The 16,813-nt window shown below is 35.7% G+C and overlaps 1 protein-coding gene across 4 annotated transcripts in view; it reads left to right on the plus strand.

The window, feature by feature from the left end:
* ARHGEF12 (Rho guanine nucleotide exchange factor 12) overlaps positions 1 to 16,813 on the plus strand; it is a 161,450-nt gene that overhangs the window by 136,183 nt on the left and 8,454 nt on the right. For all 4 annotated transcript variants that reach the window (XM_069555405.1, XM_069555406.1, XM_069555404.1 and 1 more), the window contains 11 exons: positions 1,854 to 1,986; positions 2,290 to 2,325; positions 2,652 to 2,806; positions 4,052 to 4,198; positions 5,496 to 5,581; positions 8,388 to 8,513; positions 10,117 to 10,231; positions 11,527 to 11,627; positions 13,465 to 13,542; positions 14,657 to 14,732; positions 15,237 to 15,404. In XM_069555405.1, coding sequence (XP_069411506.1) covers positions 1,854 to 1,986; positions 2,290 to 2,325; positions 2,652 to 2,806; positions 4,052 to 4,198; positions 5,496 to 5,581; positions 8,388 to 8,513; positions 10,117 to 10,231; positions 11,527 to 11,627; positions 13,465 to 13,542; positions 14,657 to 14,732; positions 15,237 to 15,404 — 1,221 coding nt within the window. The remainder of the gene's footprint in view (positions 1 to 1,853; positions 1,987 to 2,289; positions 2,326 to 2,651; positions 2,807 to 4,051; positions 4,199 to 5,495; positions 5,582 to 8,387; positions 8,514 to 10,116; positions 10,232 to 11,526; positions 11,628 to 13,464; positions 13,543 to 14,656; positions 14,733 to 15,236; positions 15,405 to 16,813) is intronic.

The following is a 16,813-nucleotide window of genomic DNA, read 5'->3' on the forward strand; positions in this document are numbered from 1 at the left end:
TAGGGCCATAGTACACAGTTTTTAAGTCCTCCATAGTATTAGTGCCCTGAAGCTCACCTTAGGGGACCTAAAGCCTGGCAGTAAGCATGCCAGGGGCTTATGCCACTCAGAGGAGCGTCTAGCTGAAAAGGACCCTTCTACATAGCAGAACAGGAAAGTCAAGTCAGCTGCTAAGTCTTGCATTCTTACAAATGTTCAGCATTACTCACTTTTGGCAGAAGTTATTAGAGTCAAGACCTAAGATAATACATACCACCAAATCTATTCGGGCATAAAGAAGAAAATACAAAAGAAACAGAAAAACTGCCACTAGCAGCAAACAATTTAGGGAATAAGTAAGAACTTATAAAAATACCTCCAAATTAGATAGTATTCTTGAAGAAATTAAAGAGGTTATTATATCTAAAGCAAGAATTGCATGTTATGAAAAAGGAGCGGAGACCAAGACATCTTAATATAACTGTTACATATAATAACTGTTTTATTAGTTATCAATTGCTTGGTGACAAATTATCCCAAAACTGAATGGCGTAACACAAAAAAAATATTTACTACTTCACATTTTTGGTGCGTGAGGAGCTCAGGAGCAGCTTAGCTAGGCAGTTTTGGGTTGGACTCTCTCATAAAGTTGTAGTCAGGATGTCAGCCAGCCATCTAAAAGTTTAACAGGGCCGAGAGACCTGCTTCTGTGCTTCCACAGGTGGCTGGTGACAGGAAGACTTCATGATTGAAACATGAAGCAAACAGTGGTATAATCTGAAAGTGACTGGTGGAGTGTATGACTTTAATGTGATAAACAGTCAATTTCAAGTGACCTAGGAGTTGTATCATTGGACCAGTAGAAAAGAAAACATGATCGTAACCTAAGATGCCTCTTAATCTGGCAAGAATAATATGTATAGGGTATGTTGTATTACAATATGTGTAAGGTCACAGTAATGTAAGTACACTATTTTTTCAGACTCTTAGAATCAAAATGTTAGGCGAAGCATAGAATATTTTTAGTTGTGGCTGCAGATCAGAATGGAAATGTAAAAAATCCTCTTAAGGATACAAGTAAAAATGTAACTGAAAGACATGAAAGGTAAAAGGAAAGAAATACAATTAAAGAGAAGGAAACGGACACAAATACCTAATGTGACATAGAGGAAAGTTAAGACACTTGATGCCTTGTTGGAACAAATATATATATTATATATATGTAATTCCATCATTTAAACCTAGGGAATAACAGATAACTAGGCCTGGAGAATCCCAAGGACTGGGGAGCCTGGTGGGCTGCCGTCTGTGGGGTCGCACAAAGTCGGGCACAACTGAAGTGACTTAGCAGCAGCAGGAATAATAATAAGAGTGGGAAGAAAAAAAGAAAGGGAAGTGAAAATGGGACGAATAAGTGAGCAAACTTCAGAGATGAGAAATATGAAGTTATTTGGAGGTAGACCATCATAACTAAAATTTGAATGAAGAAGATTGGTACTTGGAGTAAAAGAGGATATAGAGAGTGTTTCTCCATATCATGTGTTCTTCCTAGTGGTTGCCATGTCTTATGTTGATTTTTTTAAAGCTGCATAAAAATGATGGACAGGGAAGCCTGGCATGCTGCAGTCTTTGGGGTCACAAAGAGTCAGACATGACTGAGCGACTGAATTGAACTGAACTGAAAAATGATATTCCAGTTTATTTTTTAGTGCATGTTAAAATTTTATGTTAGAATTTTATTTGTAGCTAACCTGCAGTTGTTTAAGTAAGAATATGACCATGGGTGAGGCTGAAGCTTTCTGGGGGACTGATTTTTTTGTTTTAATCATTGTTCTTATTAACAGCATCTGAATGTCTGACTTTTATCTTTTCAGGATCAAAACAAGCTGGAGAAATGCCAGCATCTGGAGACTCCTTGGATGGCACTCCTCGTACTCCCAACACCATCTTTGATTTCCCACCTCCTCCATTAGACCAGGTGCAGGAGGAGGAATGGGAAGTGGAAAGGTAATTCATGGTATCTTAGGGGTGTTTAGGACATTGCTTAAAAGTTTCTCACTGTATCGTATGCCTATACTTAGTAGTGTTTTTTTCTACATGTTTTTTTGGGGAAAGAAATAGAATTTATTGGTAGTAAATATTAGATAGGTACTAAAATATTTTTTAGTTTATTTGATATTAAGTCATTGCAATATCCAGAAGAATTATTTATCAGTCACTGTGGTTTAACACAATTTTGAATATCTTTGTCATCAATTTTTTCATCACAATTTTATTTGTATGTTGACTGTCTATTCTCCATTGTTTTAGAGTGACTGAACATGGGACACCAAAGCCTTTTCGAAAGTAAGTAAGCCTAAAGTAGCTTTCAGTGGGGTATATTTTAAGAAATATATCTTTTTTCCCTAAAGTCCTAGTTTTAAAGGAAAAAAAGCCCCATGCACAAATCTGTTAGATACTATAAAAGAAATTTCTTAATAAACACAACTATTTAAAAATTTATGGAGGTTTTTTAACACATGCAAGCTATTTTGTAAGGGAGGATGATGTTTCAGGCTCTGCTAAGTAATACTTCAGAAATCTGACTGATTGACTGTAACATAAAGACTTGTGCTATCTCCCATTGTCCATGTGGTATCCTGAAATAGAAATCATTATTTGTTCTTCATTAGGTTTGATAGCATAGCTTTTGGAGAAAGTCAGAGTGAGGATGAACAGTTTGAAAATGACTTAGAGACAGACCCACCCAACTGGCAACAGCTCGTCAGTCGAGAAGTGTTATTGGGACTAAAGCCTTGTGAGATCAAAAGACAGGAAGTAATTAATGGTGAGTTTAATTCATTTTTGTTATTCACATATATTGAGTTTTATTAGAGTTAAACTAACCCCAAACCTTGGAGTTTGCTTCAGAGTTTATGCTCACTGTTTGTTTTGAACAGAGAGGAAATTAATAGATGATCCCTGTACTTTCCAACTTAAAAATGCAAGTGATTGTATGATTCTTATTGATAATTTAAAAGGAAAATGTGTTTAGCATTCAAGTTATTTAAAATTCATATCATCATAGATCTTAAACATGAAGAATCATTGAGACAACACTTGTGCCCTGACTTTACTTTCAGGCTCTGTTATTTTTTTGTGTATAGATTGTAAATGAGAAAGCCAAGGCTCAGCCTAATTGTAGTCAAGATCATGCAGCTGGTAAGTGATGGGAAGAAAACTAAAATCTAGGTCTTCCTCTATCCTTGTGTAATGTGCTTTATTTTACCCTGGCGTATATGACACAGAAGCTGTGCCTATTACTCTCTTTTAAGTTGTGATTTGAATAAATATACTTCCTGTCTCTAGCAACACTGAGACATGGTGAAATTAAAAAGTTTGGCCTCAGAAATGAGAGTCTATAGGCAGGACTTCCCTGGTAGTCCAGTGGTTAAGAATCCACCTGCTAATGCAAGGGACATGAGTTCAGTCCCTGGTCCCAGAAGATCCCACACGCTGTGGGGCAACTAAGCCTGTGTGCCACAACTACTGAAGCCTGCGCTCTAGAGTCTGGGCTCTACAACAGAAGAAGCCACCACAGTGAGAAGCCGATGCACCACAACCAGAGAGTGGCCCCTGCTTGCTGCAGCTAGAGAAGGCCCACGGGCAGCAGCAGACACCCAGTGCAGCCTGCTTAATTACTTAAAGAGAGTTAGTAGGCAAGTTAGATAACATAGAATGCTGTTACTTCTGAAGAGGGTTCAGTTCAAAGACTATGTGATATTTGGACTTACAGTTTTCTAATGTTGTTGTTCTGATTGGTTGGTGCTGGCAACCAATGGATTTCAGAGTACATTGTTATCTTGTAAGTAGAAAACAGTTTTAAATGATACTTTTCATTTAACAGTATTCAACTCTTAGAGCTAGTATATAGTAGAGTTTCATGGAATTAAGTGACTTCAGAGATGCCATATCCTATCAAAACTATAAATAATGATTATATTACTCATTTGGTTCTTAATTTCAGCCAAAGTCTATGTCTGATCTCATTCTAAGTAAGGTAACATTTTATGTTTCCCATTTTTCTACTTAGAATTGTTCTGCACTGAAAGAGCTCATGTTCGAACATTGAAGGTTCTAGATCAAGTGTTTTATCAGCGAGTGTCCAGAGAAGGAATTTTGTCACCTTCAGAACTACGGAAAATTTTTTCAAACTTAGAAGATATTCTTCAACTTCACAGTAAGATAAATTGACTCTGATCTTTGTTCCGAACATTTCCAATAGATAAAAGATTGTTGGTATAAAAAGGCACCATAACAGTAAAATCTTATAAATAAATGTATCCATGTTGGCATTCCTGAAAATTCCATAATTATATATGAGCATAAGATGAAGAAATAATTGGATCTTTGAATTTCTCCCCAATTCCTTACTTCCACCACATCAACTTTTTTTTTTTCAGAGTATTAACACAGAACTTAGGGCCTAATGTCTTAGGCCTGTCAATGCCTAAGACAAAAAACATAAATAGTTAAAATTACCCTTGGAAATCCCTGATTACTTACATTATATATGTTTTTTAAAATATATACTCTGTATAATATATGTATAAATATATTTTGTGGGAGTGATACATAACATAGAATCCAAAACATTCAGGAATTAAATTATTTTATGGTTTTGTTGCTTGGAATGCTTGAATGAATACATTAGAAATCTGTCCCTGGTTGTAGTTGTCTTGGGCTTTGGAGACAGTAGTATCAGTTCCTCTCTTTTTAAGTCACTGTTTCTCCAGGACCCTTACTTTTAGTCTTTCTTTCATTAAGGATGCCATCACCACCTAGCAGCACCCACCCACCGAATAGTTGCCTTTTGCTCCAGTGTGGGTGATGCTGAGTCTCACCAGTGTGCGTGACACATTCGAGCATGATGATGTCCATTGCCTGGGAATACACGTTTTGAGAGGAAGAGTGGGCAGAGTCACTTGTACAGTTGAAGTTTGTTTTCTTACAAGCATGGCTGGTTACAGATGGAATCTTGAGGTTAAATGCGTATTTGATGCCCCCGTACCGTATATAATGTGCTAGTTTCCACATTATTTTATGCTTTGGCAACTGGTTTTCATATAGAACTAAAAATATGTAGATGTGTAGATGTATAGGAATTATGTCCAGATTTATATTTAAGGCCATTAGAAGCTATGTGGCTTAAATCGTGTCCGACTCTTGAAACCCCATGGACTGTAGCCTGCCAGGTTCCTCTGTCCATGGGATTTTCTAGGCAAGAATACTGAAGTGGGTTGCCATTTTCTTCTCCAGGGGATCTTCTGGACCCAGAAATTGAACCCGGATCTCCTGCATTGCAGGCAGATTCCTGCATTGCAGGCAGATTCTTTACTGACTAAACTATGACGGAAGAAGCTATACTACTATGAAAATCCTTTTTTTTTTAAATTTAGATTCATGATACTACCAGTATCTCAGCCTGAAATGAATGTATGCTTAATTTTTTTTCATTGTTTTTTTCCCCACCTTAGTTGGATTGAATGAGCAAATGAAGGCTATTCGGAAGAGGAATGAGACCTCTGTTATTGATCAGATTGGGGAAGATTTGCTGATCTGGGTAAGGACATTGGTGATTTCATTTAAAGATTTTCATAGGCATTTGATCAGATTTAAGGTTAAACTGCTAACCTTCCCAAGTATGCAAACTCATTCTTTAATGTAAAGATAAAAAGGGTCCAAGTGCATATTCTTAATTAGTCTTCTAATAAGTGCCCATTCAACTGCATGCTCTTTTCTCATCAAACTAAAGATAGTAGTTCTTTGTGTTTTAAAGAATGTAGAGTAAAATGGACCTTGATAAAAATAATTTAACTGATGTGGGATTTTAACTGTCTTTTGTTGTCAAAATCTCAGAAATGTACTGTAAAACACTGGACAATTACAGATTGAGAGCTACCATCACAAAAGCAGAAGAGTAAAAATTACTTAACCTTATTTACAGTATAAGGAAAGAGAGTTCAGAGACAATAGTAGCTGCTTGGCAGATTGCATTTATCTTTCTGGTGACTCCTTGTCAGCATATACTCTCTGTTCTGGGTGCTGGGGATACAGTGGCAGTCAGAACAGATAAGGCTCCTGCCCTTGTGGAGCTTATAATCAGTAGGGGGAAAAGAATAGTCATTATTTCAAGTGTGATTAGTGTTACAAAAAGGGGAGAATACAGGTTATTTTGGAAGTAGATAGCAGGGACACCTAAACTGGAGCATACAGAAAATCTTCCTACAGGAAAGTGGGTTTGATCTAGATGCTTAAAGAAAGTCCTGTAGTTAAGCCTGTGAGTGCTTTACATGAGTGAAACATGTGATGTGGTTCCCAAAATTTTAACACTGGTTGAACAGGAACTGTTTAGATATGCCAACAGATACTAATTTCAGTATGTAGGCTGCTTGAGGAAATGCCAAAAGATTTTGGTAATTTTACAATGATAACTTTTAAAAAGATTAAATACTGGAAAGTTGACCAAAACAATCTTCATCTTACTCTCTTCACTGATGGTGAGAGCATGACTCAGAACCTACTAATCTATTAATAGATCTCTTCTTAATGATTAGCCACTTGACATGTAAAACAGGATCAGGGAATCCTAGTCCAGTCTCCTTGCGTTTACTGAACTTTCCAGAGCATTTTCTCCTTAGACCCGTGCTGGCATTATTGTTGTTAAGGAGACTTAACTTCCTTGAAAATTCAACTTATTCTGTGGCTACTCTGTGATCGTGTGACTCATTTTGTTTCCTGATCTCTGAGTTCTGTGGGCTTGGCAGCACACTACCAAACTTGAAATAGAAAATTTGTAGTATGACATAGCGTAGCATCAGTTTTCTTCTCCATTTGGATTAAAAAGTTGTGAGTCATGTGGACTTAAGATATCAATCTTGATTCTGAAGCAGTTTAATTTACATCTCATATAAATAATGTTTAACACCAAGTGTCAAGTGAGATTCATCATTAATAAAGTACAAAAGTACAGTTGGTCCTCTTATAATAGCCCTTTGGACTATATAAATATTACATGTGAAATAAAGATACCTCTTAAAAGCGGGACAGAAAATTTATTTTAGAGCATGTAAAAAGAATTGTATTCTTGACCAATGTGTTTTGCCTATAAGAGATTGAGGAAAAGCAAAATGGACTAACCAGTTTGGTTAGTTGCTGCTAGGTACAAATGGTTAATTTAGGGCAAAGCATTGGCCAGAAATATTAAAAGCAGAAGTCGTAAATAGGTGTCTAGGTTTATTTTATCTTTTAAAAGTAGTTTTGGAGAGTATTTTTCTAGTATTGGCCCCATGAGATCACCTTATGTGTACTTTTGCTACTAGTAAAACCACTGTAAAACTGCTCGAGGCTGGGGCGTTATTTTCTTTTGTAAACCCAGCTGCTGTTAGTAATTGCCTGGTACCTAGATTGACTAAAATACCAAAAATTCTGCCAGTCTCATCTCTAAATATGTTTAATGCCATATTTAAAATAAAAATACAGCATTGGAGCAACCTATTAAAACATCACTTTGTATGCTTCATAGTTGAAGAGGAAAGTACTGAGCGTTTACCTACAAATGCCCTGTGCTGTGCTGTGCTTAGTCACTCAGTCATGTCCGACTCTGCGACCCCATGGACTGGAGCCCGCTAGGCTCCTCTGTCCGTGGGGATTCTCCAGGCCAGAACACTGGAGTGGGTTGCTATCCTCTTCTCCAGGGGGAATCTTCCTAACTTAGGGGGTCGAACCTGTATCTCTTAACATCTCCTGCATTGGCAGGTGGGTTCTTTACCGATAGCACCACCCGGAAAGCCAGTAAAAAGTATAATTTTTAGTAAAAGAGGTTCATAGGCTCATGAATCTTCCCTAAGAGAAATTTAAGGGATGGAGCTCCACCTTCTGCGTAGGTGAAGCAGAGGTGATTAATTTTATTGTGACCCAGAGAAGTTATGACCTGCCCTGGATTTCATAAGTAAGAAAGTAAGCTTGAATCCCAAGGATTTTCTTCCTACAGCAGTAAGATAGTAATTTTTGTGAAGGTGTCAGATTCTAAGAAAATCAAATTTTAATCTCAGTCTTTAAGCATTTTGTGTCTCATATTCCCTAGGTGTCAACCTTTCTGTCAGATCTAGAAGTGGGATAGACTGAAAAGGTAGTAAGTTGTGGGAAGCTATGAACAAGAAAATACTAGACAATGATCAAAAAAGGTCTGGATACATCAGAGTCAGAAGTGTTTTAGTGGAGAATCCTTGATAATCCACATTAAATATGTAGATTTCTGCTGCTTCTGACTGGGATATTGGAAGGATTGTGGCTGTCTCTCATTTTGCCTAGCCTTGTATAAGCTCAGTATCCCGTTCTCTATTGTATTCTTTGTGTTCTTGGCACAGTTCAGTGGACCCGGGGAGGAAAAGTTGAAACATGCTGCTGCCACCTTTTGCAGTAACCAACCCTTTGCCCTGGAAATGATCAAGTCTCGCCAGAAAAAGGATTCTCGATTCCAGACTTTTGTGCAAGTGAGTTGAGTGAGTCATATAACCAAAAAAAAAAAAAAAAAAGGCAGTTTTTTTTTGGGATCAATTATGGAATGAACCAGGGGGATTCTAAGACTAAAATTTTGCATAAGGGTTATATCTATGTTTACATTTTTAAAGCCATACATAATCTCTTAAATTACTGGAGGATATAAAGGTGATACTGTAATGGTGAATTATAAAGAATACATGATGGGATTAAAATATTTGACATAGAAGTTCACATTGCCTTGGAGATATTGGCAGGAAATAGCCATGCACACTATTGAAATAATACTGTCAAAACATGAGAAGGGCCTTATAGCCAGCCCAGAGAAGAGTCAAACAGCAGTCATGCTTGCTGGGCTTTATATTGGTATAGATAACCATCAGTAAACTAGAGCCCACGGGCCATATCCAGCCTCTTCCCTGTTTTTATAAAGTTTTATTGGAACACAGTATATTTTGTATTGCTGTAGACAAATCACCACAAATGTTGCAACTTGATGCAGATGTATCATGTCACAGTTTTGTAGTTTAAGAGTACAAATACTGTTTATCTATGTCCTTTCTTCATGCCTTCATCAGGCTGAAGTCAGTGTATCACTTGCAGCTGCACTTCTCATCTGGGACTCTTTTAAGCTCACTTGTTGTCAGCAGAATTCATTTCCTTGTAAATGTATAATCGAGGACCCTGTCTTCTTGCTGTTGTTGGCTAGCAGCTGCTCTGGGCTCCTAGCAAGTGCCCAAATCTCTTTGCTACATAGCCCCTGTAGGCAGTTTATAAGATGTGTTCTTCCCTTCCAGGCCAGTAGGAACCTGTCTCTCTGACAGAGCTTGCTTTTAAAGACTCTTCTGATTAAGTCAGCCTCGCCTAGAACAATCTCCTTTTTGATTGACTTAGAGTTAACTGATAGTCACCTAATCACAGAAGCCATCATATTGATAGGTTCTGTCCACACTCAAAGGCAGGGCGTGGGTTATACAGATTGTACACCAGAAAATTGGAATCTTGGAGGCCCTCTTAGAACTCTCCTGCACAGAGCCAAGTTCATTCCTTTAGGTATTGTCTCTGGCTGCTTTTGTGTTAAAACAGCGGAATGGAATAGTTGTGACAGAGACTGATGACATTCAAAGCCATGTTGGCATATTATTGAGAAGTTTGCAGACCTCTGTTACAGCTGAGCTGATACATCTATATTTATGATCTACTGTACCTACTTGGAGTGGCAGATAGCAGATTAACTGATTGATTAGCTTTTGGTAGGAAAGCCAATCATTGGAAAACATAACTAGATTTTCTTAGTATGTAAAGATAAAACTTCTTTCACAAGAAAGCAATTCTTAGAGATGATTATGGTGTTCTCAATCCTTGCTTAAACAGATAGCACAGAGCCATGTGCTGAGTGATAAAGGCTACATTATATGATTAAAGGAGAAAACAGAAGTGGAGTGTGCCAGTGACATGTCCTGGCAGGTTTTAAGTCTTGATTTAATAACCAGAACTGTGATGCTGAAGACATTTATATGATGAATATATGGTGCATATTAGGTAATTATAGTCCTAATAAGAATTACAGATTCACTTATTTGCCTTTAATTTTAGGATGCTGAGAGTAATCCACTGTGTCGTCGTCTGCAGCTAAAGGATATCATTCCCACTCAAATGCAGAGGCTTACTAAGTACCCTCTCCTCTTGGACAATATTGCCAAATACACAGGTACAATATTCTCACTGAAATTAAAGAGCTTAAGAACAACAACAACAAAAACACATTTTGCTGAATAATCTCTCACAGCATCCTGCTGTCTGGCACTTTGAATTTCCAAGTAGTATGACAAAATATTCTAGCAAGATTCCAGTTGTCTTCAGGCTATTTGATTTAATGTGCTCCATTAGTAGCTCAAGCACAGGGTTTAAGCAATCTATGGATCATGGTTAAATCTGGCTCACACATATTTTTGTAAGTAAAGTTTTATTGGAACATAAATCAAGTCATGGTCACTTGTTGAAATATTATCTCTTGACTACTTTTGCCGTACAACAAGAGGGTTAAATAGTTGTGGCAAAGACCATTTGGCCTATAAAATATACAGAAAAAGTTTACCAATACTTCCTCTAGCATGGATCATATTTCCTTTGGTGAAGGCCTATACCAGGTTGAAGAGATGTTTTGTATCTATGGACATGTACTTTCATTAAGTCCAATCAGTGTATTATCACTCCAACTCTCTTGTTTTAAAATATGAAGTGAATCTGAGTTTCTTAATTGAGTTTTAGGTTCTTATACTTACTTAGTTCTCAATACTTCTGTGCAATTTAAATGCCTATTTGTTATGCCTGGGAATTTGAAAATATTCATACACATTAATTTTTGTACTTTAATATATTTATTCAGTATAATTGAACTATTGTTTAGAGGATTATAATTTCAAGTATTCTGATTTGGTGTTCTTTACCAAAACATAACTTCAACACAATCTCAATACATTTTGGTGAATTTCATCTTCTTTTAATGATAACAAGTATTGTAAGTTATTTTCTTTCTTTAATCCCAAATTTAAAGAAACTTATTTTGGAGCTATTTTTAATTATTTTATCACTCAAAAATGTTGCCTAACTAGTCAGCTGTACATAATCTTGTAGGCTGTGCACTTTGAAATTGCAAGGAGAAAGGAGTCTCGTTTATATAAGCTTACAATGTGAATGAAACCCGCTTCTTGGAGTGGGCTTGATACTTGATATAAAGCATCACTCCTCACATTTGATTTCGTTTTAAAAATTAGTGTTTATGCTTAAAGACTGTGATAAGAAGTCTTACCTGTCCCAAGACTACCTAAATTGAGATTCTGCTGTAGGTTTTTTATGCTGGTATAAAAATATTCAGGGTCTTAGTATGCTTTCATACTGTTGAAATAAAGTGGTATCTCCTTTATATATATATATATATATATATGCTTATATTCTTTTCTGATTTCCTCCATTTTACATTTTGGATTTTTTCGCCATATATAGAGTGGCCACCAGAAAGGGAGAAGGTGAAGAAAGCTGCAGATCACTGTCGTCAGATCTTAAATTATGTGAACCAGGCTGTTAAGGAGGCAGAGAACAAGCAGGTAAGAAGGAAAAAGCAAGAAGACACAGGTTGACAGTGAGAATAAGAATGTTAAATTAGTGTTACCCAGAGCCTGTTCAGTAACCCTTATAGCTGTTATTATATAATTGAAGGGCGGAACCCGGGTTACCTGTTCATGTAGTAGGTGGGTCCAGAACAGTTTGTGGTTGAACGTCAGAGTTGTATTTGGCTCTTGAGCATCTCTAGCTGCTTGTTTGCTCATTCATTCAGTCTGTTGGTAAAACTTTGGAAAAATAGGAACTTTGTTGTTTTTAATGTAAAATGTTAAAACCCTAGCGGGAAAATCAGAAATTTATATCTAAATTTATAGAACACATATTCACATGTCCATCTTTTGATCCAGCATTCTCTTCTTAGTGATCTACCCAAGAGAAATGAAGATATATGCCCACAGACTTCTACCGGAATGTTTGTAGCATAAACCGAAAGTAGTATAGTCATAAGCTAAAGTGATACCAGCAATAATGGGTGAATCTCACAAACATTATTCTGAGTGAAAGAAACTGGACACTAAAGAGTACACATACATATATTCTGTTTAGTGAACTTATAAGACCTAGCTAAACTAATTTACAGTGGGAAAAAATCAGGGAAGTGGTTTGTCACTGAAGATGTGGGGACAGATCTTAGCTAGGAAGAAGTATGAGAGGGCCTTCTGAAGTGATGGGCATATTTCATATCTTGATAGGAGTTTGATTGCATAAGTATATGCATTGGTAAAAGCTCATGGAAAGATACACTTAAAATGTGTACATTTCACTGTATGTAAATTTTACTTCGAAAAAACAACTGTAAACAAATACTGAACTCCCGTTAATGATATTGAGCTCTTGTTAGCTCTGTTAATGATAAAATGTTTAAAGTGTGCTTATATCTGTAACTTATTTTGAAATACATCCAAAATATCAAATGGATTGATGAACAGATAGAGGGGTGAGTAGATACAGATACGTGATAAAACAGATAAAGCAGATGTTAATTGTGGACTGTAGATGAGTATATGGGCATTTACTATATACATGCTGACCTTTCTATTCAGAAATATTTAATAATCTTGGGAAAAATGCATGTACCCTTAAATCCAACCATTCTTCCTCTGAAAGTGGATCCTAATATACATGTCCATTAGTAAGATGTAATTCAACTATAGTTTTTTCACAAAGTTGAATACCACACAGCCACTGAAAAAATGAGCCCACTCTCAATTTGCTAATGGAACCATCACCAAGATATATTGATATTATGCACACATAGAAATGTGTCTATGACTATATTGTTATTTTTGAATAAGTGATACACATATGAAAATATTATGTTACCATATATTTCTTTTAAAAAGGGTATACTACACACAGCATGCAGAGAGGCAAGCTAACTTATATCCATATGTGTTATTTTTTGCTTAGAATTTTCCTCATAGGCTACCCAAGAAATGGGTGATTACTTCTTAAGAGAAAACTTGGGGTGGGGAAAGTGTGGACAAGCATAGAGGGAGACTTCCTGTTTTTTGTGTGCCTTATATTACTTTCTGAATTTTCTACCATGTACGTGATTTGCTATTAAGAAAGTAAATACAAGCTAATTAGAGGCCAGAGAGTTTGAAAAAAAGATTGGAAGTGCTGAAGAGGTGGAAGGAAAACCAGGAGAGGGTAGTGTCACCACAGCGGAAAGAAGGGAGTGTTTTCAGAGTGAGGTGTTGCAGAGCGGCGCTGCAGAGCGCTCAGTAAATGCAGGGGGAGCGTCTGCATTCGGTTAAGAAAAGGGAGGTCCTTGATATCCAAAGGAGTAACCTTAGCTCCGTCCTCTCTGATTTTCAGCGCTTGGAAGATTATCAGCGTCGCCTTGATACCTCTAATCTGAAGTTGTCAGAATACCCAAATGTTGAAGAGCTCAGGGTAAGAGATGGTCCAATCATTACTTAAAAAATAAAATTTACTGAAGACCTGGCAGATGATTAACATCTCAGTGGGAACATACATGATCTGAAGGAGTTCTTACATCATAGATTGTCTATACTAAGGATTGTTTTCTTCCTTTTAAATGTCTTGGTCTGTGTGTAAAGACTACTTTAGTCTTTCATCAGAGGAGTATTTTGTGTGAAACTAACTTTTTGTGACAAGAATTTGTAGGAGACTAAGGAACATTCCTTATTGTTAAATTTAATTTTATTGTACTCTATAGTTTGAGTAAGACTAGGGCTGTTTACTGTTGGAACCTTCCAGATGTTTTAGTTAAGTAATACAATTATTTTTCTATGAAGCTCTTCCAAAGCATTAAAGTTGAAACCGTTACTGGAATGATAGTAAAATATTTATGAATTGCTATTTCTAGTACATGGAGTTTTTGTATTAATTAACTTCTGTGGATTTTAAGTCTTCCTTGTACTGTTTCACCGGTTCTTTTGGCAGATATATTTGGTGACTATTAAAATAGACTTTTATATCCTACATAACAGCTTATCAAAACACATGCTGATATGCTGAGCTTCCTTCCAGAAGACTTCCAGAGACTTAAGATTTTTCTAGAGCTGCTTATACTAGAAGATAATTCTCTCAAGTTATTGATATTTAGAGCAAGCCTGAGTACTTCCTAGACTTCTATGAATGCTGTCCTTAGAGCTTTTTTTGAAACGAGAGCCTAGAACTCGGAGACTTCATATGCATAAGCCATGATCTAGTTAGTTATGCATAGGAAAAAATAAGGAAAGGGGTTGAGACTCTAGGGACTGAATGTTTGCTTCATTTTTATTAGCTGTTGTCATCTGTTTAGAGTGAGATTGGGAAGATTTTACTCTTGGGTGTTTTTCTACAAGATGCATTTTCCTTTTTAGAATATTTTATGTAGCTTACTTTAACTGGATTTTTATTCTATTCTCAATAGCTTACAGATATCAGTAATAGTGAATGTAAGTGATGCCTTTTATATTAGGAATTTCTTAAAAGGAGACACTATGGAATATCATCTAAGTGCTTGGAAATAATTTATATATAATTCTCCTTATTTTGGCAGAATTTGGATTTAACAAAAAGGAAGATGATTCATGAAGGCCCATTGGTTTGGAAGGTGAATAGAGATAAAACTATTGGTAGGTGTACTGTCTGCCAATTTGGGGGAGAGCAGAGAAAGAAAAAGAATAGGAAAGTTTCCTTATGCCAAAGAGAAAAGACATCCACTCACATTTTTCAGTTACAGCAGTTAGCAGTGGTACTTTGTGTTATTTATACATTTACAGAAAATCTGCTTATATTATTTTTTTACATGTGAAATGTGTTACATATTTACTTAGGAATGAAGCAGAAAATTTTGTCATTATCCAGTCCTGTCTCCATCTTTGTATGCTGATCAGGCAAAGCTTCTTTTAAACTTCTCTATCTCAAACTGTCAGTGGTGAAGAACCATTGTCTTTTTATTTGTTGTGATACTTTAAAATGAATTATTAAAAATGAAATTAAAAAACACAATAGCAAGTCAGTTTTTAAAATTTACTAGATTTTCCAGAAGTCAGTTTTCTATGTCAAATTGTTATAAAATTTATAAAACACGTCTCAGTTTCTATACTAATCACCTTTTCCTGCATTTTTATTTTTAGATCTATATACATTGCTGCTGGAAGATATTCTTGTATTGTTACAAAAGCAGGATGATAGACTGGTGTTAAGGTGTCACAGTAAGATTCTGGCATCTACAGCTGACAGCAAACACACATTTAGCCCTGTCATCAAGTTGAATACGGTGTTGGTTCGACAAGTGGCAACAGGCGAGTATGTCTGCTGAATGACACTAATCTCCAGGTGCATCATGACATTGCATAAGACACTCAGTGTTGTCTAAGTTGCACAGCTGACGTGGAGTTCTGCTCCTTTTATATTCTTATACAGATCAAGTGAAATGCATTTACTGCCTAGAATGTGAATTACGAGTTTATATCCAAAAATTATTTAGGATGCTTCCATTCTCTGAATAATTTTTCTCATTTAAAATTTTTCTGCATATTACTCTGATCTTTATTTCATCAAGATGGTGAATTGGAGCTAATGCCATTGAAAAGGCTTTCATTATTTTGTTAGTTTCTTTAAAAACTTCAAGAGTTTATTTGGGCAGAAATTTATTTGGATTGGGCAGCATCTAGTATAGCAGATAGACTTATTTTTTTAGATTATTTTTATTTATTTTTTTTGAGAAGATAAAATATTTATTTATTTATTTTAAATTATGAAAGTATGATAACACCTTTACCAGAGACTTGGAAAATACAAAACAAAGTTACATATGGTTCCACCATATATTATGATTATTTTTTTTAATAGATAAGGGTTTTAGTTAGAGTTTCAGTATCAAACTCTGAAAAATTAATAGATGAACAGACAGAAAAGTAGAATGATACAGTAGACTGGAAAAGCACTATGACCCAATTCAACATAATTAAGATTTATATAATTTGCACACAACAACAGGATAGAAATTCTATTCAAGTTCCCACAGATTATAAACCAGGAAATATTGGAGCATATCCAAAGACATATAACTGGGTGTAAAATATATGGTCTAAAGATATTGAATCATACAGAGCCTATTTTCTTATCACTGTAGCATTATGTTAGAAATCAATATCAGAAGATATTTGAAAATAATGCTCATATTCTCAAGTGCACTGTGACATTTACCAAAAGAAATATTGAATTTAGCCATTGACAGGGCTTTCCTCTTCTGATATGGTGGGGAAAAAGCAAAAACAGGAGAAGTGGGTGTGGTTTAGGTTTTTAAAAAATCAGTTTAAGTTAGAAAGTTACACATTAACAGTGCTAATAATGAAGATCCCTTTTTAAAATTCTTAATTCCATGGTGGTAAGATACATTTATGACCTCATTTCATCAACACCTACTGAATATTACCAACTAGCCATTTAGCAAAAGGGCAATGTGGAATAAATGCAAAAATAATGTTTAGTTCAATAATTTAGATAATAGACACCTTTCTGTTTTTAATAAATTACTGTGGAATTAGTGTTAGCTTTTATAATCTTTATCTTATTAAAGTATAATATATATATAGTATAAGATAAAATAATTTGCAGAATTTTTAAGTTGTATTTGATGAGTTTTCACTAAGTGAATGAGTGTCTACAGAGTGATCATGTGTAACCTTTACTTAGATTAAGATGCACA

The sequence above is a fragment of the Ovis canadensis genome, chromosome 15, assembly GCF_042477335.2.
Source record: "Ovis canadensis isolate MfBH-ARS-UI-01 breed Bighorn chromosome 15, ARS-UI_OviCan_v2, whole genome shotgun sequence".
In the NCBI taxonomy this organism is placed as follows: Eukaryota; Metazoa; Chordata; class Mammalia; order Artiodactyla; family Bovidae; genus Ovis; species Ovis canadensis.